The following is a 25,851-nucleotide window of genomic DNA, read 5'->3' as shown; positions in this document are numbered from 1 at the left end:
TGATAAAAAAATTATGTATATAATTAATATTGCTGAAGCATCTTAGGAGCTTTTTATTCATTCGTCAAAAATCAGCGCAGATCCATCTTTGGCTCTATAAATAGTGATATAAGAGAGGTGACAAGAATGGTAAAATGCGGTGTCAACTTTTCGTCGTATCGTTCACTTCCGAATACAAAGACTCAATTACACAAGGAGTTTTATTATCGAATAGACTAATATTACTTAACTAGATCCATTATACTATACAATATATCTATGTATACAAGGTGTCCTCAAAAATATGAAATCGGTTAACTAGAGATTCGTGAAGTAATTTTAAATAACATTTTTTTTTTTAAATTTTCGTTTGTTGACAAGTTATTAATAAAAAAACATCAAATCACGAAGCGCGTAGATTAGTTAAATGATAAAAGTAGTGTTGGGTACGTGTTGCCGATTGAACATGAACAAATCCAAACAAATATGTCGAAGAAAGTTTGTTAAATATAACAATGTAACAATATAATTTCTTAAATTTTTTCTCGAAAAAAGTTATATTGAATCTTATTCAGGAACAAAAAATAAAATAATTAATTATTATTCGTATAGGATTCAAAATTAAATAGTGATAGATCAATATATCTACAATCAGCTATATTAATATCTATATTAGAGAATAGCTAATAGAATGAATTCCATTTTGTCATTTGATATAGAAAATTATTTAATTAAAAAGATCCAATAGAGGATTCTTCTGGTCACAAAGAGATGGCTAATACTATTTCCACAATTGAATTGTGAAAGTGAATAGATTTGGTTGAGTTATATCTATTAGTGAATAAGAAGTAGAGCATCAATTTCTGATCTACTTGGTGAGATTAGAAATTCAATTTAGCCTAGCTTGCCACATATATACTATCTTTGTTAGTTAAAATATGGAGAAAAGTGATCAAAGTTAAACATCTTATATTTCAGAATAATGTCATGAAATAATGGAATCTTGCTTATTTATTTTTTATTGAATATTAAATAATAGTGAATAATGCATATTTCATATTTGTGATTTGGGAAATTATATCTTATATTTTTTCTTTAATATAATAAATTTATAGAAATAGCAATCTATATAGTATATTTGTTAAGAATAATATTAAAAGACAACATATTTCTAAATATATAATTGCCACAACCTTTAATTGCAATTTTTATATGAATCTTAGCAAAATAGATTTTTAAATAAATGATTAAAAAACTTTTTGTTGTTAAAAAATTAATTTTAAATAAATATATAGTTAAAATACTTATTATTATAAGTTTATTAGTAGATACATATTTAATAATATATAACTTGTAATACTTAATAATATTAGTTCAATTATGCAAGAAAATTCTGTAATAATTAAGAAAAGCTTTGTTGTACATAATGTGTATATATATATATATTTTTTAAATTTAATCTCATTAATTTTAATTTATCCTTCTATTATTTTTAGGATCCTTTTGTTATTAACTTTAATTTATTCTTGTTATTTTAACTACTATCATTATAATTTATTGATAAACATTTTTCATTATTTCATAATTCATAAAGAAAATACTTTTCATATGCAATACCAATACATATATATAATACCATTAGCATTATATTTTTTTCTTTACGTTATAACAATCTGAATATAGTATTAGATTATTATACATAGAGTATAGAATTCGAAATGCAGAGAATGTTGAAACAGAATTAAATTAATTTTTTGAGCGTTGGCATAAATTAAAACAATGTTGTTCGCTATATCTGAATTAACCTCTTAGTGACCTTCATATCTCATGCAGATGGTGTATTATTTACATGTCGACACTATGAGAAAAAAATACGAATCATTTTTATGTCACTTTTTTCATTCTAATCTCGATATAGTTTATCATGTAATAATTTATCGTAGAATATTCGATTATATATCTATATTATTTGATATATTATTTGATATTATATCTGAGATTTGTTCCTATTTATCTTATTTGTTTCACTTTAATATAATTGTGATTTTGATTAATATTATTATTGTTATGATTTATGATCATTTATATATATTTATATAATATATTAATAAATATAATAATATATATTAATATATTATGTATCATATACACATAAGTCATTCGATTTTATCTTTGTTTTTTTATTATCATATATTAATGTCGGATATTAATATTGCATTCAATCAGTGAATACATTATATAATTGCGATGTGTTATCTTTAAAATACATGTCATTGTAGAAAAATCTTTATTATCTTTGAAACATTCTTGTATTCGAATGTTCAATTATTCAAACATTCTGTACGCCATCAGAATATTTTCTTGATTATTCATTATATGAATTTTTATATTCCGTTTTATCAAAGAAGAAATAAACACCATTAATTGTTCATGTGGATATTTCGATATATATTTTTTTTTTTTTTTGTTTTTTTGAATCGTTTGAAAATGATCAGTAGATGAACTTTTATCAAAATAATTACTCTTCTCATTGAATACTGCGTATAATTATATATATTTAAATATAAATTATAAAGCAATTGATCAATCGATTTTAAAATCGCTTGAATATTGAATATTATTAATTCATTTGGAATTGAATAATTAATTCTTTGCAATTTTAAATTATTTACATTTTCTTCGATGTTATTTTACCTTGTTTTCAGATTCGTTCATAAAATTATATCAATCTTCATAAAAATCATTTCTTGGTCATGCAATTAAATATCTTTGTTTCTCATCATTTTCTCAAAAATATCAAATCACATGCAATTTTAAATATGCAAGAAAAAAGTCTCGGTATTGATCCAACTTTATTTCTTACGATCGTTATTAATTAATATGTGGTCACCTTATATAACTGCAAACTTGTTTTAATACAACGAATTTAAAAGCAAAATTAGAATGGTTTTATATAGATATATAATTTTTTCAAAACTTGATGTATTTAATTGAAGAATTTTCTTCTTTTTTTTCATTTTTTTTTTTACAATATTAATAAACTTTATCATTCAGATAATTACTCATATAGTAGTTTAATTATAGTTAATATATAGTTTAAATTATAATATTATAAATTATAATTAAATACACATATACAATAATATTATATCATATAAATAAATTCTTGTAAAACATTATAAAACATATTATGAATATTTTTTTTAATATTAAAATAATTCTGTAATGAAATATACACGTATAAGTATAAAATAAAATTTATATTCATTCATCAATCATTAATAGAATTAATATTCATAAGTACGTCTTAAAGAAGTATATAAATCTTGTTTAAAAAATATATTAAATATATATTATATATAAAATAAAGAATCACATAAAAATAAATTTCTTGTGTTTGGAATTAAACTCGAGCTAAAATCTGTTGCAACGCTCGCAAAGCCTCAAGTTGCAGATTATATTCCGCACACAGTGTATACGGCGTTAACTCAATTAACATCTCAGGGAGGATAAAGCATACATTAAACTCTCATTCATACCGATAGCTAAAACCTTTGAACGTCATCGCAAACAATCTGTGACACGAAGATCAAACAAATCACCCAAAATAGCGAATATTCGATATTTTTTGAAAGAAGCTTCTTTTGACCACCTTTGTAAACTTCGATTTCGAACTGCATGTACAAGGTGATTCGTTCAACTGGAAATGATATAGAATATTCCAGAGATTTGTTGTTCAAAAAATATTCTTACAAAAATTATTTGATATAAAGAGATTATGTGATGTTAATAGTTTTTTCGTAATAGAATCATATAATTTTTAACGTATCAATCGATGCAGTATATTATTTCCTTTGAAAAAATATTTATGTTAAAAGATCATTAAATTTAAGTGAAATATTTTCGTGAAGTTTGCAAAATTTATTATAAAAGACATTATGAAACCTACGTATATAATAAATATTTTAATCTCGAAATTTCCAACTAAGACTGCAGTTAAAGATCGATTAACATTGCTTTCAGTACGTCGATAGGGTTGCAAGCCCTGTAGAATTGTTCGTATCATTTATCAGGGTCACGAATATACCAGGAATAAAAATGTCCGTCAATGACGAACTCTCCATATAGGTCGACGATCACTGCTATTAAAGGCACAATTTTGCTTTTGTTAATAGCAAAAAGTGCAATTCATTGACGTTATATCCCTGTCATCGTGTAAAGCTTTTAATATTAAAATTACATCTTAAGTCGATATTCAAATAATATTTTAAGATATGCAATTTCGATGATATTGTTTCAATGAAATAATTTAAATTACTCGTAAATTACCTTCTTTATAATCAAATTTTAAAAGTTGCTATATATATTAAATATAATCCTAATGAATATTCTATGAAAAATATTTCATGTCCTGACATTCAATAAATTGATTTTTAAACTTTCATCTTTAAATTTTCAAAAAGGAAAATTATCTTTTTGTTATTGTATTTATTTTTTTTTATTGCGATATTATGAAAACAAAATATATTATTCAAATTTAAAAAAAAAATGATTTATAATAATAGAAATATTGTAGTATAACGTGTTTAGAATAATTTAATAGTTGATTTATTTATCAAACTTTCTTTTACTTGTGACTATACTATGATTCTACACACGATGTTATATATTTATTACTTATAGCTCTTTGACTCGAATTCGAATGTTTTAAAATTTATATCCAAAATTATTGTAATTCGGCTGATTATTATATCTTATCAACATGTTGATTCCAATCGGATTTCTGATGTTTAATCACTAGTGACTGATATAGCAGAATAATTTTCAGCCAGTCCACGCGTTATTCGGTTCGATATCGTGCAAAAGAACCAAATAAAACGAGAATCAAATTATGAAGAATTTAACATTCGAAACTAGATTATTGAATATTACGGTTTAATTTTTTCATATGAAAAAACTAACTTTTTCGAAACAACTTTTTTTGAACACAAACCATAATTGGTATCGAATCTTGATAATTGAATAATTTTAAACGAAGTTATTATAAAATATTTCACTTTAATTCATAATCATATGATTTATAATTAAATATATTTTATGAATTATAATTTAGTATAAAGTCTTGAAAAATACATATATTATAAACCTGTTTCATTGTCTAGTTCTAATAATTCCTAATAAACTTGTACGTGAAAAAAAATTTTCTTACATTTTTAATATAATTCCGCTTTATATAGGGACACGTCAGATATGAAAAACTTTATATGAAATCCAAGGATATATGCATACGGAATAAGAATTGCGACTATTCTTCGATTGGTTAAACTCGTTGGTTCCAACTTCTTATGGATCAGCTGTGTGTACTTTTGACCCATTGCCTTTCCTCTTTTATATTATATGTACATCAAAAATTTAAAATTAAAAGTCTATTGATGATAAGAATGATATAAGTTTATGTACTTTGAACATAAGTTTATGTATTCTTGTGTTAAGATATGACTAATAAGCATTTTATTAACGTCATTAATTTTATTTTTTATTAAAAATTCATCAGTCATTATCACTATCATTATCATTATCATTATTTCATCATATCTATGTATATTTATGTATCTATTATATATGTATGTACATTATGCATATATTATATTGTTTTAATAGTTGAAATAGAACTGTTTTTTTCGTTTGTGTATTATTAGATAAGTACAATGACAATGTGGTAATCTTTATTTGATATATTTATGTAAATAATAATAATTTCACAAAAATGAATAATATATTTTTTAAAAATTTTTATTTTTCTCATATTTTTTTTATATTATTCATATTATTCATATAATTATGATATAAATTATTTTAATCAAAATGACATAAAATTAAATAAGAACAAAATTATTGCAGAAAAAGATTATAAAATAATTTTAAAACAACTAATGAAGTATTTATAAAAGTATTTAAATGAATAGCGTAGCATATGATAGAAGAAAGATTCCACGATAAGAACGTTTAACGCATACCATTTTTAGATCAATTTATTCAAACATTTCCAATGCCACGTTTAATAACAAAGAAAACACGAATTGGTGCACAACAATATTATCTGATTGCAAATCATAGTCTTTTGTCAAAAGCGAATTAATTATCCAAAGTCCATCATATAAGATTTGTTATAAATTATGATTTATCATTATATACGTATTTTACTATATTTTTCTTGTTAAAAATATAAAATGTATATTAATCAATATTATTTTATTATGATGTTAGCTATGTTCTTATATGAAACTATTTTTAACTATTTCTATAAAATTTATATTTTTTTAACTTAACAAATTATATAATTCTTTTTTAAACTATTACATATTAAATCATTTTCTTTTAACCAATAAGATAAAATCAATAAATAGATGATAAAATTAAAATAAACTTATATTATCTTCATTTAATAAATTAATATAGAAAAATTATATTTCAAAATATGTAATCAACTAACAATTGATTTTTTTTTTTTACAGTGTGTGTTCGCAAAGTTTAGTGTTGGAGGGGATAAGTGAGACTTGGCAACGAACAAAAAGGGTGTTTTCGGACACCAAAAGCTGGGGCACCCTGACGAGGAGGTCCTGGAGGAGGAGGTGGGTCGTAGGAGAGAGGAAAGAAAGGAGGTGACCATCCACCCCACATGGACGCCACCCCCAAAGGACCCTCCGTATCCCCCACATCGGATATCCTGTCATCATTACCTAGTTGCAGAATATCCGACCTGAACGTAAGGGCACCGTACTCTGCCCTATATCGTTGTCAACGTTCTCGTCGAATATCGAGATATCCATCACTTGATGCTCGCCGTACGACGAAAACGACCACCTACGCGTCATCTTTATCTTATACGTGCCTCAATTTCTCTCGTCTTTTTTGCTGTAAATTGAAACAATTGCCGATTCTCTATCTCCACGTCCTCGATAATAATAATCAACCTGTACACTCGTGGAAGTTAAACATCCAGACCAAAAACAGAAGAATCGCAACGTCGAAAAGTCAAAGTCGCTACTGGTATCTGAGAACGATTGCCAGTTCGACAAAGACGACTTTAAGGACGAGAAACAACGTAGAAACGTTCTCAACGATATTAAATTCGTGGAACAGAGACAGGAAATCATTTTTTACTCTCGTTTTTACACCACGGCAATCGTGCCGTAAATTTGATGCATTTTTTACAACACAAATCGCGAAGCATTTTCAAGTCAAAAAAGTACTTTTAACAGGCGTCACTTTTTACGTGAAACATATCTATAGACTCCGTCCAAAAGCGCCTAACTCTGAGCTGCAGCCTAATAGATCACGCAAACAATGTCGCGCAGCGCTGCCACGCGTCCTATGCAAGGTAAGTAATTATTAAATTATAACTGTATATAAACTGTGTTAATACTTTCATAATGTCACTTACTGATATAACATTATTATGATCAGTTCGTACATATTTATTCAATGATTTTCATTTTAAACGGTATTTTGATAAATATTTTGTTTTTGATTATTGAGAAATACATCTTGGATGTAATTGTTGAAATGATACGACACATTGTTATCATGAAATTTCGAATAATATTGTTTTATGATTATTTAAGGTTTGTCAAATGATTAATAACTCCCTCTATAAAATATATTCGATATCTAAATCATATTGCAGCAAATGAAAATATTATAATATAAATGTTTGCTGTTTTATATTTAAAACCCTATTAAAGTTAAAGATTCACTTGTTTGGCAATCGTTAATATAGCAATCCTCTTTACCCCCAAACGGTGGATGTTTCTCGATAATATGCAGTGGTTGTTGCCTTGAAATTTCATGGCACCACCGGCGAGGTGACTTGTGGCGCCGTCAAGGGACGACGCCTTGAAGTCTCTAGACGATCATTGAACAATACTTCGTTCGACGACTCGGCTCTTCGTTATACCTTTCAAAGTGCAAAGCACGCCGCCGTGCAACGACACCCTCGTGCAGTGCGTGAGAAACGTGATATATGTGCGGTGTGTGACATGTAAATTTCGTTACTCGTATTCCGTGATCAATAATCCATAATTGGTACATATAATTCACGTTCAAAGGTGTCAGAAATGATGGTTATAGTGACGACAGTGCTGACAGTGCTAAAAAATGCTATAGAATGCCGGTGCCGATATTCGATAATCGTCGAAATAATAGACGGTATTCGCCCAATACGCATCGGTTGATCGGTTTACCGTGGAAATCATAAAAGAATCATAATATCAGTGTCGTGTACTTCAATCGAATCGTCGTTGTCACCGTCGACATTGTGCGACATTCTGATGTGAATTTCTATGTGGTTGATTCTCGTATTTCGAAAGAAATATCTTTATCGAACTATTGATTATCATGGACACGTTTTGAATGTTTTTCGGTGCGTGAAGTAAATGAAAGTTTTTTTGTTATAAAATTTATTTTGAACGGCCTCGATATGTTCTCTCATCAACGACGATCGTTATAACGACGTCGCCCTCGTCGACGCGGGCGCTTCGACTGCTTGTACCCTTGCACTGACTGCGAAAACAACGAGGTAACCTGATTCCCTTAGAAAGAAAACGAAGGTCATATACTACTGCAGAAACGATTATATGTCTATTAATGTTGAAAAGGAAAATTAGGAAACTATTGCTATATGTTTCATTTTCGTCAATTATATTACGAAATCAACGAAACAACCAGGAATCGATATGATCAAATGTCATCATTATATGTCGATGACATTTTATTATCAGATATAGTACCGGTAATCGGTCAGAATGATCAACGATAGGAGACATCTGATAAATATGTGTGTTGCGTGCACACTCGCGCGCGCGCGCACACACACACATACATTGTTGAAACATTAGTCAATAGGCATTTAAATGCTTATAGAAAATTATTTACATATATAATGTTAGGATTGTTAAATGTCGATAGATATAATTTTTATATATATTATACATTTTTGTTTTAATGTATGTTTTAATAAATTTATTTTTTAATAGATAAAGATATTATTTAAATGATTGGTTATTTATGGTAATGTATTTAAAACATGTTGTTAAATGATATACTTATTAATTTTTTTCAAATAATGCTGATTGTTTATCTTAAAATTCCATTGATGGTTTATACAAAACAAATGGATATAGTTAACAGTTGGAATCATATGAATACTTTTAAAGACGGCGCCTATTTAGCAATTTTCTAAGCAAATGTAAATCTATAAATGATATGTTTAAGATTGGTATTGATGATTATAGATGATAGTTTTATTTTATTATTATTTTTTATAATATGTTGAAACTATGATCTCCATAAAAATATTAGAATATAAAATCATTTTATTTTTTTAATTGTCTCATAATTCAGATTAAAAAAAATAAATTAAAAAATATCTTGCATTTAAATGTGATATGATATCGAATATTATATTTTTATATTAGATATATTTCATATATATGCATAATGTTTATAAAATATAATAGAAATTTGATGAAATATTTTATTTACAAATTATATTACAATTGGTAATGATATAAATTGAATGGTAATTTTCCTTTTATATTATAAATTATTATTTGTTATTTGTTTAATTATGTAATATTTCCTTTCTTTTATGCAAATTTCAAAAAGAAATTGAATCATTACAAAGTATTTTAATATTTTCAATCTATGATAACTATATTTAAAATTGGCATAAATGTTGCAAAAATTATTATGTAAAATAAATATTCTATTTTACATATTTAATTTCAATTATTTTACATATTTTTAATTTATTTCACATATTTTTTTAAATAAACAGATGTAAACAGATATGATGATAATTTTATGCTAGAAAAGATATTAAGAATATATTTGGTGTACAATTTGAAATCATAAAAATATTAAAAGTTAACATCTTTTATTTAAAATATATTATTTCATAAAATTTTTTAAGTATTATATAATAATTATTATTATATTATTATATAATAATTTTAAAGAATTGCAATATAATAAAACTCGAATTTCTAAATCTTCTTCTAGTTTTTTCAATTCGAGACTTGCTGAACTTGTTATATACTGTGTCAATGTTTGTAAAACATTAAACATTACATACTAAATTCCATAAAAATTTCTCATGAAACTCCTTACATTTATCATTGGAATTGCGTCTCCTTTTATTTTCCGTTACTCTTTGAGACTTTCCTAATACGACGCAATGTCTGCATTCTCATTCTCATTATCGTTTAGTATTCCTTTTTTCTTCAAAAAATAAAAGAATTTTTATTTCTCTTTCTTTTTTTTTTATTATTCATAAAGAAAGAAATGAACATCGAAATCTAGATACTTCAGCAACTGCAAAGATGCAATTAAACAGATATTTTCATTGATATCGATAACTAAAATTAGCTGGATCAGTGCCAATTGTTGAATTTAAGATCAATTACTCATAAGAGCTAATAGTAAAAAGTAAAAAGTTTGTAAAATGATTTCTCATTGCAATTTTAATCGCGTTATTTTACATGGCATAAATTATATAATAATTATATCCGTTAAAAAATTTTTATATTGCCGAAATAATCTTGGATCTTATTATATTTAATTGATAATAAGATACATTATTAATTTTTTTTAATGAAAAAAATGGAAAAATGAAAATAAATTAAAATTTTTACTTTATTATATACATACATATTTATATCTGATAATAAAAAGAACTATGGAAATTTTATTATTTTATTTTTTTCTTGCTTTTTAATATAATATATTTACACGTATATCGATACGATTTCTAATTTGTCGAAAATCAATTTATAATTTGACGAGAGACTTCTCGAATTTCAGTTTATTTCTGAAGAGAAATAACGTAGTAGAAGAAGGGCGTGGAAACGAGATCTCTTCTAGCTTTTCCATTATCATTGAAATGACGAATATTTTCAAGCAAATTTCAAGTGAATTTTGCTAAAACGAATCGTAAAAAATTTCATTATAAATTTATATATTGTGATGGATTATTATACAAGATATATTAAAGATTCGAATTCGATAATTTTAACACTTCTCTAAATAATCATATTTATATATTGTAGATATATATTAATATATTATAAATTAAATTAAAATTAATATTTTATATTACACAATATTAATTATTAGAATAGAAATTTTAAAATGTTTATTAGTATACGTATAAGCAATAACTAGAAAAAATAATAATAACTTGTATTATTTTATAAGTTTGGATAAAAAAGGGGGAAAAAAATAAAAGTCTGTAAAACAATCAATTTGTTTTAACAGAAAAATTCCATATATATATTTTATTTATTTATTTTTTACATTACATTATCAATTATACATTATACATTATCAATATACATTACAATATTGCTGCTAACATGTTTTTTTAATTATTATAAGTGAAATTATCCAGTACCTTCAATATTAGAAAAGAAGTTTGATGCCAATTAGTGATCATTCCTGTAAAAGGATATAGTATAAAATCATATTAAGAAATCTTATAATTCTTATAATCCATTTAAAAAGAATCTTCGAAAGATATGAGATACAATTGAATATGATTAAGTATCTATATATGTACTATACACTTTCGATTTATTGTTCAGTAAAGTTCGTAATATCATGCGTCTACAAGAACAGTTCTTGAAATATCTACTAAGTATAATATATGAGAATTTGTATTCGTTTTACAAAAGCAATTTCCGCGAAAACATCAACAGATTGAGAGCCACTGGCACCTTACGTAAGAACCATTATCGTGGCTCTCGCGTCTTAGAAGATCGGCTAGCAGACTGTCTTACTCTTCTTCGTCATGGATTTTCTGGAAATCTTTAATCGAATTATAGATCGCACTAAGAATTGCTAATATTTTAAGAAGGTACACACATCGGATATTTTCGTTCATAGACGCCCAAAACAACTTCGTCAAACTCTGACATCATTCATGTATATGGAATCAAGGACAAGTGAAGAAAAGATCACTGTTAAAGGATTCGAACTCATATATTCTATTTTTATCAAGAGGATATTATTAGATTGAATTTTTTTCCCTAAACTTCTATATTTTTTTCGATGAACAAAATTTTAATTATCAAACAGAGATACATATTATTTTATTTTTTATATCATTATAAATAACTATATAATTCAAATTTATATATAAAATTATTTAAAATAGAAAATTCATTTTTCATAAACTTATAAACATTAAATTTTAAATTAATTTTGAGTTTTATTAATTTTATAAGTAAAGATTTTAAAATATTATTGAAGTTTAAAAATGAATATTTATCGGTTATAATATAAAAAAAGAGAATAGTGTTTTGTTGAAGTTTCTCTATTTAATGTCAACCTTTGAAATTCATCAATAATAAATTAAATACATGTACAATTCCTTGTAACGCTGTCTCACATGTCATGCAACAAGTATAAAATGTATACATAACTGCATACGGATGACACAACGTATATGTGCACTATCTATGTTCTCATTTATTTTATATAACTATATATAATATTAACAATTTAATCAAGAAATAATCTTTATAAATAATTATAACGCTTATTTCTTGATTAATATTATATTTTGAAATATATTAAAATATATTTTAAATACTTCCAACATTACATAGACACTTCTATTCTAACCTAAATTTACCAAAAAATTTCTTATAAAATGTAAAATAACATAATAACAAAAATGTGAACACTTTTATTTTTTAATTTATTTTTAAATTCAAATGAAAGTAAAATTATTCAACACAGATCAATCTAACGAGAATAAAAAAAAGTATTTCTGACCAATGTTTCATCAACATATTGCAAACGATCAGACTTCAATTTTAACATTCAAAATTATCATTTCAAAATTGTTTCCTAATTTTCACTTATATTTCGACAATAATGACACTTTACGAATGAACGAAATAGGAAATTCTTATATATGCATACAGGATCAAGTAATGATTCAAGGAACGATTGATTTCTTTGCAGAAACTCCCTGAACTACGCATAAGAAGTTAACCACAAATAGCTATCAAGTCGCGCCTTACGATGCGTCTTTCAACGATATGAAGTGTTTCGAGTTTTCTTCTCGAAAACAATATCGATACTATCACGTGACACGATATATTTTTCATGCTTCACTTCAGGAATATAAAATTGTGGAATCATTACTTACTTTATAAATGAATTCGTGACGAATTTAATTGATTTCTTGTGAATTAATCAAGGACATCAAGAAAAAGTCAAAAATATATGGAACAAGATCGTATTGTATTGTTATATCTGCAAGTAATTCGCAGGAAACAGTGAAATTTTTATAATAAATAGGTACATGTATTATTAGAAGAAAAATGCCAATTAAAGAATACAACTATCAAATGATTAGTAGAAACGTGAATATAAATAGGTATCGTGAATCAACGAACATAAAATTTACGGGCTAATGCCGTCCTGCACTTGCAATGATTCGCGAGGACGAAGAAGAGGAGGGACTCAGGTGGAAATATGTAAGAGGCGAGGCGGACATCGTCTCGTCGGCACGACTAAAGTGCCACGAGGAAGAAGAGGTTGGCCTTATACAAGGTTTATAGTTTGCGTAGGATAGACGATGAGCGTCGAGGTTGACACGCTGGAACTCGAGGTCTTCGAGGTGAGTCCTCCAATCCTCTCGAGGACACGATGAACGGAAGTCGCGTGGTGATCGGCAAGGATGCAGGAACTTGTTTGAAGTCGAAACATATTAGTGTGAGGATGCTAGTAAAGCATATATTAATCCTTGATAATCCTTGATAAAGGAAATAATAATTGGTTTATAACTATATAAATATTGGTTTATAGTTTACAAACATTTGATTGTAGTATTTCTTTTATTGAGATTTCTATTTTAGATATTTGCTTTTATCAATTAAATATTAAAAATAAATCATTCAGTATAATGTATCTAAATTAATTATTTATAATCATAAGACTGACCATAATTTCATAGATTAAAAACAGAATGTAGGATTATAGAATATATCAATATGACATTTGAAAAAATCTATTTTATCATATAATTATTAAATACAAATATCATGTATCGTATAAATAAATTTATATAAAAATTTTAGGAGAAAAATAATTGTTTAGAGGCAGTAAATTGGGAAATATATTTTGTAATATATATTTATAAAATCAGAATAAGTGCATATATATTATATATAATTACAACTTACATATTAGAATATCAGAATATGATAAAAAGGTATTTTTTCGTTAAGATATATGGTCAACCTAATGATTGTAGTAATTTTATCGTACGCTTTGTTTTGTGTATATATTGTGCAGTAAATTAAAGAATTTTTTAAATTAAAATATATGTTGCTATCAGTTAATAAATACTTAAAAATGTAGTTCTTAAAAAGTAAGTTTAAAATTTCAGCTATTTTAATTGTTAAATATTGATGTATTTTTTAAATATTTTCATGGGATTTCCGTTCGATGACTCTCGTGTGCCGTTTGATGATCACTGCACTTTTTGTGATTCCCTATATGTACTAAAATATTTTTATATTTTTAAAATTAAAATATACAAAAATATAGAAAAAAAATAACTTGTAAGTTTAGTATAAACGTTATTATTAATGATAAATGAATAAAAGCAATAGCATTCTTTTTCACCATTTAAAATTATTTTGTGTAATTTTATTGACTTTTTTATTTAATATATAATTTTTTATTATATGTTAAAAATAATTGTTGTTTTATAATTAAAATATATATTTCAAATTTCCAAAATATTAACATGATATTCATCATTTATTAAAATAGGACAGATATAATTAAAACAAAAGATATAACTATATATGAATACGCCAATTGTATAAAGACTATATTTGATGGATGAACTACTTTGATTAAATATAACCATATCATTATTCATTATTAAATTAATTATTGTGCAATTATTAATTTTTTCCTGTTTTTATATAACAAACATATAATTTTTAAAATAAATTGATAACTTTTTAATAATAAAAATTTAATAAAAAGACTAATAATTTTCTAAAAATTATATTTTATATAAATATTTTAATAGAAACTAAAATTATTTCTGAAAGAAATTGTAATAAATATTTAATATATAATAAAATAAATATTTAATATATATTTATGATAAAAATATAAAAAATATTAATATAATAATTTTTTTGTGTTAATTTTTTCATTGATTGATTTTTTTATTACCTTTCATTGGTTGATATTTTTTATTACCTTTAAAAAATAATTGATGACATATTTGGTGATAGTTATATTTATTTCATTTCTAATAAATTAATAAATATTATATGACTATCAATATAACCACATTTCAACCATATATTGAATAGCGTTCAAGGGTAATCGTTAGAATCCGATTAACGAAGATACAAATTACTGTGTCAGTGGAATCCTTACATGGTTTCGAGAATTAATTTTCTAAATTTAAGAGTAATTCAAATAAGAAGAATTGAGCCTTTATTATGGAATCAATTAAATTCTAAAAATAAATTGTAATGAATAAAAGAAAATAATTGGAAAAATTGATTTAAAAATGATTTAGATTTTTTATGTATATTTGTAAATGGAAAAAGAACGTAGGAAGGTAAGAAATAGGGGAATGGATAAGAGACGTATTTGGTAATCTAAAAGTCGTCAGTTCAAATCTTCGAGTTTTTTAAAATTCTTTTCATATGTTCTTTTATGCAAGTTTGCAGGTCTTGTTATAAATAAATGTCATTATTATTTGTAACATGAAATACTTGCAAGAATAATGATTATTGAGGTGTTTCTATGAGCCAGTTTTGAGAATAATATTCCTCAAAGTGGTCAAGCATACCTCAAACAATCTTTTTTTTTCTGATATATTAATTTATATACAAAATGATATAAATCAATAAAGATTTATTTATTATTTTTAATTCACTACTAATTCGCAAATTCGTTCGGCTAAAATTATTTTATAAAAAAAATATTTTTTAATTAAATATATTAATGAAATATTTTTTAATTAAATATATTAATGAAATATATTATCCTAATGAATATAATAATTCTTGATAAATAGCGTTAAGTACGGTTATTAATCTTTGTAATACAATAAAGATCTCTTATAATCATTCAACTTTATGGTTATCTGCATATCGCGGCTTTATTAGACGCCGGAAAAGTCTGACGACTTGTATCGCATGCTGTCCATGACACATTTTCACACGCGTCCAAGCTATTCTACCATCCCGCACTTTTGAACTAGTTTTCAAATACAATTTTCTGGAGCATCGACAAGTCTTTAATCATTTTTCTATGCCCATTTTATAAACATTGTACTTATAATAAATTAATATCAGAAATTGGTCACAGATAATGTAGTATACGTAAAGCAATTTTTTTCACGTAAACTAACATGTATTCTGTGAATAAAAAGATTTATTTAAATCAGATTTTCTTCTAAATTGTTTTTGCATGAAAAAGCATTCATCGTTTTATCATCGTTCAATTATGGTATATGGTATATATTATATAAAAGTTTTATTTATAGAATTCTTGAAAATTCGAATAAGAAAATTGCATTAAAGTATTCAGTTAGGAAAATCAATTGTATTGAATTGTGTAAGGATTATTCATAAATGAAATAAAACTTATCTATGTAACTATATAATTAGCTTCTGATGAAAGATATTCTATCTCATTATATTATATATTAGCACATAGTCATTCTATTATGAGAACAAGATGTTTAATATAATTTTTTCTTCATAACATGAAAAAAGTGTTTCATTTAAAAAAATAAAAAAATAAAATTATCTTATCAGAAATAGATAAAATAGATATAAAAATATCAAAATTTACATTCTTTTATTAATTATTTTACTTAAATAATCTAATATAATTAACATTTTCATTTTAATCTTTAAAATTTAAAATTCGTTTTTCATAATAATTTTTAATTTCATAAATTTTTATATATTTTTATTAGATACTTTCAACTATACTGATGACTATGAAATTTAATACGTATTTCCCCCCTTTTTTTAATCATAGAAATTTAATTAAATTTTCAAGATTATATTTGCGATGCAATAATGTAAATTTATATCGATTATTCGTCTTCTTTATAATTTGGAACACGAATTCGAAAAGATACGTTTAGAACGCTTTGTGCATTCTGCATTTTATCTTTCTTTTCTTTTCGATAGGATAGATCTTTCCAGTAGTCTGTGCATCATCAGCTTATTTTCCTTTCTCTTTGGAGCTGCGTAAACATCAGGAAAAAATAGAAATCGCTACCATTAATGATTCACCTCGAATCCTATCCGATTACTCTGTTTAAATCTATTTAAATCTTTATTCTTTTTCTATTCTTTTTCGTATTAATTCAATCCTTTCGTTGGGAATAAATGTTTTGAACGAACTGGTTAGACGGAAAATTTCAATTCTTTTAATCGCTCGAAGATATAAACTAGTTTAAGATTGAACGATGAATATTCATGATCTATAATTATACCTAGTGCACTCTTACTCAATGGCGTAACCGTTCCTTTTTATTGAACGAATATGACAATTTATTTTCGAATTATATTAAAATTTATTGCCATTTTAACAATTTCTCCTATATTCAAGTATTCTCCTATATTTTCCAATTGAAAAAAAAAATTATTTAATAAATTTTTCTCAACATTTATCTCATTTTTATCAAAACTGATAATAAACAAAAAAAACATATATTAACTAAAACTATTCGTAACAAATATAATCAAATATTCTATAAATATAAAATTAAATATAAATTAATAACAAAAATTTGAAAAAAATAATCGTAATAAATATATATGAACAATGAAAAGAAAAAGAAATGTAAGAAGCACATAGGGAACCACGAAAAAAAAAGCGCATCAATCATATCGAACGGTGTGTCCTCGTCCAATACGTTATACGTCTTTTATCGCGAAGCTTATAATACTATCATGTGATAACCAAGGTGAAGGACTGCGACGAGGCGGACAAAGTCTCGGTGGCATGCACGACGACAAAATCGGATGCAGAAGATAGCCGGAAAGGATCGACAACTGCTACGATATACAACGACGATGATAATTCTGGTTCAAGCAGAAAGAAGAAGAAGAAACGTCGAAAAAATAGGAAGAAACACCAGTTACAGCTACAACAATTACCGCAGGATACCGATAGCCAGCAAGTGCACTCAGTGTTGAATCTGCCATCATCTTCGGACGAGGTTGAGGCAGTTGGCGAATGCTCGAAAAGAGACTCATCCAGCAGTCTGGGTGGCGCAAGCAGGCACAATACTCTACGAGAATCATTGCTTACTGTGCTAGGCAAATTGGTGATATGGAAAGGCACTAGATATCGTTCAAATACTACTGCGTCATCTTCATCCTCGGCGCCACCGAATTCGCCCCCCGCGACAGAGTGCATAGGCCGTAGCACTTCCTTTTTCTGCAGCGGTGAGTTTATCCTCACGAATTTTCATTATTATGTATTTGAATATATAAAGTTTTCGAATGGTACAAAGAAAAATATAAAGAATGGTATCTAAGATATATGTAATACGATTGATTCAAATTAGTAGTATTCCAATTTTACATGAAAATAAAAATGAGCTTCTCGCATTCTCATGTATTCTGTTGTAAGATTAAAATAGAAAAAAGAAGGAATTGTGCTTCATTTATTGTATTCTTTCTAAGCTATGACATATAAGAGAGCGAAAGAACTGCGTAAAGGCGCTATCCATGAACAGCATTAATAAAAAAGCATTAAATAAACGATGAAAAATAGTTTATATAAATTTCTTTTTATAATATATTTTATTGGAATTCTTATTCTTTCCGGATAATTAAACTGTGTCGTTTTGGAAAATGATATTTTGAAAATGAATTTTATAATTGCACTATATATATTTATATAAAAAACTTGTATAGTTCTTACAAACAAAATTATTTTATAAAAGTATCGTTACAACTGATAATTCTTTTTATATGTAATAAATTTGAAACTTGATAAGTTTTTATTTTTTGAGGTAATTTGAATATCTTAAAAATTAATATCTGTAAAATTTTGTATTCTATATAATATCAAATCAATAAATCATTTAAAATTGACTCTGATATTTTCTTAGTATACTTCTGAATTCTGAGTAAATCGATATTGAAGATTTATTCAAGTACGCGTGCACTTAACGTGACCTCACTAATGCTTCAATTCAATGTACATTATTACGCATTACTTGTATTGTCTTTTGTTTATAATAAAAAACAATAAAAATAAACAATAAAATATCAAAAATAGTTTCTTTTGTTAATATACTTAATACATGTTTTACATACATATTACATTTTTATAAAAATTATTTAAATAAATTTTTTAAGAATGATATATTCAAAAATTTTATATTTTCATTTTAATTTTTTATTCAAAACATCACTTTTTGGATTGTATCCATTAATTCAATGTCAAGTATAAAAGTATTAGAAAAATGGAGAATTGAATATTATTTTTTTATTGTAAAGTGAAACTTATATATTACATAATTAGTAGATCTATAAAATATAGTACAATAAAAAATTAAATGAAATTATACGCATATGCATTCTTTTCTCATTCTGTATCTAAAAAGTAATATTTTTATGTATTTTTAATCTTTCAGATTGAAATTTAAAATAATACTACAAAAACTAAAAATAATAAAAGATTGAAATTATTTTTCTAAAAATGACACAGTTTAAAAAACTTTTAATTATGAATCTCTATGATCTAAAGCATAAATAATATTTTATAAACTACTATATAATAAGAAAGAAAATAAATATTTAATTAAAAATAATATTAAGAAATATCCTATAAATATTAAGTTTACAATTCTATTATGATCAAATGACGCAGAACAAAGAAATAATACTTTTGTAATTTTAATAACTTTAAATAAAATTATTACTATACGGATATATGGAAAACATTATACACATTACTCAATTCGATTATTCCAATGTAATCTTATAATTCATTTTGTTTGCAAAATGCAATTCGCGATATTTTGATCACATCCTGAATATGTAAAATGAATGTATTCGTTTTAATAGTTTTGATTTAGCAGTTCATTTATTTAATTTTAATCATGTATATACGACAGAGTTTTTACTTTGTTAAACATTCAGTTCCTTGAAAGTTACACAATAAAATTATTACAGCAATATTTATATAATTTCCATTTATTCCATTATTTTAATTTTATTTTTCTCTTATTTTAATGTATTACATTGTCGAAGAATTTATAAGGAATTGAAAATTATATTTTACTTTTTGTTTATCTAATTCTGTTATGTTTAATATTCAAATGATTTTATTTTCTCTTACATTGAATTTATGTTGCATTTAATAATAAGATATAAATCTAAATTATTTTATGAATTTAATGAAAATCATTTACATAATGTATACAATATATTGTTTTTTTTTAAGATTAACTTAGAAATAAATTATATTATTCATCAGAAATCAATTGGAGTAAATGTAATAAAACTATTTTCTTGTGTAATATTCTAATGCTTAAGTGGTAATTCCGGTATTTTTTGTAAGTATATTCTATTTATATTTCAATAATAAATTTTACATAGAATATTATTATTATATTAACGAATAATATAATTTAATTAAATAAATTTTTAACAAAAGCAAAAAAAATTTTTAAATCATTGTTATAATAGAAAAAAAATGAGAAATACCGTTTAATGAGAATCATTGATTTTCTTGGTACAAAAATTTATCTGTAATTTGATGATCTTATAATTATTATAATTCCATATCATTATTCTCTTTTTTTTTTCTTTTCCAGAAACGGAGAGGAGAATTCGTGCCAATAATCGCGAGTTCAACTCACAGTTTAATTATGCGGTAAGATCAAGACACAATCTACACAATAATTAAAATTAGAGAAATGATAATGACAAGGCATTTTTTTTTTCAGAACAACTACATCAAGACGTCCAAGTATTCGGTTCTGACGTTCCTACCGTTAAATTTGTTCGAGCAATTTCAGCGGCTCGCTAACTTTTACTTCCTATGCCTGCTGGTGCTTCAGATGATCCCCGCTATCTCCTCCTTGACCCCCATCACTACAGCTATACCCCTTATAGGGGTGCTCATGCTCACTGCCGTTAAAGATGCCTACGATGATTTTGTAAGTGTTATACATTATATGTATTATAAGTGTTATACGTGGTACTTAATATTATTTTATCAATAATTATTTTTGTTAACAAATAAAATATATTTTATAAATATTATGTAATTTATTATGAATAGATTCTAAAAAATTGTCTAATTATTTTTTATTAGCAACGGCACAACAGCGACTCGCAAGTGAACAATCGAAAATCTCAAACATTGCGAGGCACTAATCTCCGTGAAGAGAAATGGTCACAAGTGCAAGTAGGCGATGTAATTAGAATGGAAAATGATCAATTCGTTGCAGCCGATGTGCTTCTTTTATCTACTAGTGAGCCAAACGGTCTTTGTTATATTGAAACTGCAGAATTAGATGGGTTAGTATTATTTTTTTTTTAACATTTCTATATTTTTATCATTTACAAAATTTTAATATATTTTATACAATAAATTATTCATTAAAATTATAGTTTAACAATATAATAAAAAATTAAAAAACAATAACATATATATATTCGCTTATTGTAGAGAAACGAATTTAAAGTGTCGGCAGTGTTTAACTGAAACTGCCGAAATGATGGATAATCACGAATTGATTGGTCAATTTGATGGAGAAATTGTTTGTGAAACTCCTAATAATTTATTAAATAAATTTGATGGAACTCTTACGTGGAAAGGACGAAAGTAAGTATTTTTTTTTTTTTATTATTTTCTTTATATGTAACATATAATGTAAAAATATTTTTTATTTTTATTAATTTATTTATTTTAAAAATATTATTTTTTATTATTTTTACATATAATGTAAGAATAAAGTCAAATACTGTTTTATACATATATATAATAAAATTATATATTTAAAACTGTTTTATATACGATATGTTATAGATATCCATTGGACAATGACAAAATTATATTGCGAGGTTGCGTGCTCCGAAACACGCAATGGTGCTATGGTGTGGTCATCTTTGCAGGCAAGGATACCAAATTGATGCAAAACTCAGGGAAGACCAAATTTAAGAGGACTTCTATAGATAGATTGCTGAATCTTCTCATCATCGGAATAGTGTTCTTTTTACTTTCTATGTGTTTGTTTTGTATGATCGGCTGTGGTATTTGGGAGAGTCTCGTGGGCCGTTATTTTCAAGTGTATCTACCTTGGGACTCATTAGTGCCTAGCGAGCCTATGGGAGGGGCCACAGTGATCGCTTTACTTGTGTTCTTTTCTTATGCCATCGTATTGAACACAGTAGTGCCAATCAGTTTATACGTGAGTGTCGAAGTTATCAGATTTGTTCAATCATTTTTGATCAATTGGGATGAAGAAATGTACCATGCACCTACAAATACACATGCTAAAGCAAGGACTACTACATTAAACGAAGAATTGGGACAAATAGAATATATATTTTCCGATAAAACCGGAACACTGACACAGAATATCATGACTTTTAACAAGTGTTCTGTGGCAGGAAAATGTTATGGGGATGTTATCGACGAAGTTACTGGGGAAGTCGTCGATTCAAGTGAGGTGAGTCTGTTTACCTTTTTATCCATAACCAGACTCGATGCGGATGATGGGGTATGTTATTACCAATTTTTTGTATAACTGTATAACAAAGTCGTCTTTTTCTAGCTTGTAAATGTAAAGTTTTACATTTAAGTTAATTTCTATTATCGTTTTAATGACACATATTGTGATTTATAATTTTAATTGCATCAATGTTGTTTGAGTTTTTTTATGATGTATATATTTTATATATCAAGAAATATAAATAATTTATTGTTTTAGAATAACAAGTTTATTTTTTAAAAAAAATTTGTTTAAATACAAATTTTTTGTTTTGTATTTTTGAATCATAAATAATTATATTTAATAAACTTAAATCATCTGACATTGAAAAATCTTCATATCAGTTTCATCTCATACTTGTTATCAAGAAAGAATATAATTATTTAAAATTTTTAAATTATAAAATAAAATAATATTTAAGGTTTTATGAAAAATAATTTTATTTGTTTTGTCTATTAATGTAATTGTTATATAAATAAATAATAGATAAATATTAAATAAATTATATTTATATTTAATCATGTATTCTTGATAACAAAATACACAAACAATAAAATCATTTCACAGTTTGGCCATATTTTGCATAAGTTTTCATGTACATCACTTAGCATGTGTGTGCTGCATGTAGACGAACAAAGCTGCCCGAACACCTACGATGCGATGGAAAAATGGACAAGAATTTGTTCAAGTTTATACATCTATAACTGGTCCAGACGTACGTCTACTGGAACAGGTGGACAGGATATCCAATATAATTGGAGAGCCAGGCACCAATGGCAGTCCGATGGTTCCACATAAACTTTCTGTACGCATGTTAATAATTAACACATTCTTCCATAATCAAAGAAAGTTTTGTGTATTACTCAGCTTATCTTTTTCTATTGTTATCCTATTTGTATGCTATGCTATTTAAAAATATTTAGATCCTATATGATATGAAGAATTATCAAATGTATAATAATTAACAAATATTTTAAGTACATCATAGAAATTTGTAATTGTTGCTTTTCAATTGTTTTCTAGTATTTTTCAGTACATTAAATGCATGTTGCATAGTATTTTACTTTTGTTTATAAATAGTTTCAATTATTCCTAAACTGCTTAAAACACTAATTTTCTCACAATGCTTTAAAGGTATTATAAAATTATAACATCTCATATGTGCCTGCTGACAACAAATCTATTTATATGGAGGCAAGGTATTTACTTTAATTTCTAGTACTTTCATTTCCACATACTATCTCTTGTGTATCATACTAACATATATCAAAGTACAAAAAATTGTTTCTAAATGTAATTTAATATACATTTACAGACAATGCCATCATTGGATTTCTCATTTAACAAGGATTTCGAACCAGAATTCAAATTCTACGATTCTGCATTACTTGAAGCTGTAAAAAGGAATAATGAAGATGTTCATAGTTTCTTTCGATTGTTGGCACTTTGTCATACAGTTATGCCAGAAGAAAAAAATGGCAAGCTAGAATATCAAGCACAGTCACCAGATGAATCTGCCCTTGTATCTGCTGCTAGAAACTTTGGTTTTGTATTTAAAGAAAGATCTCCAAATAGTATAACAATTGAAGTTATGGGAAAACGTGAAATATATGAATTACTTTGTATTTTGGACTTTAATAATGTTAGGAAAAGAATGTCTGTAATTTTGAGGAAGGATGGACATCTTAGGCTATATTGTAAAGGAGCAGATAATGTTATTTATGAACGATTAAAAAAAGGCAGTGAAGATATCATGGCAAAAACATTGGAACATCTTAATAAATTTGCTGGTGAAGGCTTAAGAACACTGTGCCTTTCAGTTAGAGATTTAGATGAACAATTTTTCAATGATTGGAAACAACGTCATCAAGAAGCTGCCATGAGTCAAGAAAATAGAGATGATAAACTAGATGCAATATATGAAGAAATAGAAAAAGATATGACATTATTAGGCGCTACTGCTATTGAAGATAAATTGCAAGATGGTGTACCTCAAACCATCGCTAATTTAGGTTTGGCCGGTATTAAGATCTGGGTATTAACTGGTGATAAACAAGGTAAAAATATATTTATTTATAATTTATTATTTATTAATAAATTATTACATTTTATTTATTATTAATTAATAATTATTATTAATACATTAATACATTTAAATAAATATTGTATATAATTTATATATATAGAAATAATGTTATGATGTGAATAGATATTTATATTTTTTTTTATTTTTTATACAGAAACAGCTATCAATATTGGTTATTCCTGCCAATTGTTAACAGACGATCTGACCGATGTTTTTATAGTAGATTCCACTACTTATGATGGTGTTGAAAATCAATTATCACGATATTTGGAAACTATCAAAACAACTTCAGGTCATCAAAATCGGCCAACTCTCTCCGTTGTCACATTCAGGTGGGATAAGGAAAGGTCAGACACATGAAAGAGACGGAGTACCAATCATTAATCTTTTCCATATCTCAATAACTAATTGATGCATTTAAAAGTTTCTCTTTTATATTTTGAATGTGGCATCATGTTTTGTGTAATGCTTTCTTCGTCTGGTTATGCTTAAGAATTTATAAATTACATTACTTCAAATTCAAATTCTTTATTTTCATCATTAAATTAAAACAGAGAGATTCAAAGTTTAGAATTCAAAATATTATAAAATATTGTATTATCAATAATATTTTTATTACTAAATATAAATATTAAATATTTTTTAGCATGTAATAATTATAATATTACAAAAGAATTGATAAGTGGAACTGCACTATGTTATTTTAATTTAATATATATATATATATATATATATATATATATTCATATATATATATATAAAATATCATATTTAAAATAAATTATTTTTTTATAATGTATTTAATTCTACACAATATTTGCATGCAAGTTTTAAAAAATATATATACATATATAAATATTTAAGTTCTATATTAATTCTTATTTTCATTTATTTTATTATTATTAAAAAAATATATGGAAACATTTATTTCATGCTTGTCAATCAATTAGATTTATGACGTAGATTTAATCATATA

General features: G+C 25.3%; 1 protein-coding gene across 15 annotated transcripts in view; it reads left to right on the top strand.

Moving 5' to 3' along the window:
* LOC107998287 (phospholipid-transporting ATPase ID) overlaps positions 1-25,851 on the top strand; it is a 66,754-nt gene that overhangs the window by 32,605 nt on the left and 8,298 nt on the right. For 3 of the 15 annotated variants that reach the window (XM_017057478.3, XM_062076117.1, XM_062076116.1), the window contains exons 2-11: positions 6,495-7,360; positions 18,017-18,500; positions 20,885-20,943; positions 21,017-21,229; positions 21,388-21,593; positions 21,745-21,900; positions 22,105-22,747; positions 23,418-23,594; positions 24,105-24,846; positions 25,030-25,222. In XM_017057478.3, the coding sequence (XP_016912967.1) occupies positions 6,659-7,360; positions 18,017-18,500; positions 20,885-20,943; positions 21,017-21,229; positions 21,388-21,593; positions 21,745-21,900; positions 22,105-22,747; positions 23,418-23,594; positions 24,105-24,846; positions 25,030-25,222 (3,575 nt within the window). In that variant the 5' untranslated portion in view covers positions 6,495-6,658. Of the gene's footprint in view, positions 1-6,494; positions 7,361-7,741; positions 8,558-13,008; positions 13,765-18,016; positions 18,501-20,884; positions 20,944-21,016; positions 21,230-21,387; positions 21,594-21,744; positions 21,901-22,104; positions 22,748-23,417; positions 23,595-24,104; positions 24,847-25,029; positions 25,223-25,851 lie in introns of those variants that run through there. The other 12 variants (XM_062076124.1, XM_062076125.1, XM_062076123.1 and 9 more) reach the window with 9 other exon arrangements.

Source organism: Apis cerana, linkage group LG6 (assembly GCF_029169275.1).
Source record: "Apis cerana isolate GH-2021 linkage group LG6, AcerK_1.0, whole genome shotgun sequence".
NCBI classification, from domain to species: Eukaryota; Metazoa; Arthropoda; class Insecta; order Hymenoptera; family Apidae; genus Apis; species Apis cerana.
The sequence above is the reverse complement of the archived record's forward strand: the minus strand, read 5'-3'. Positions and strand labels throughout refer to the sequence as shown.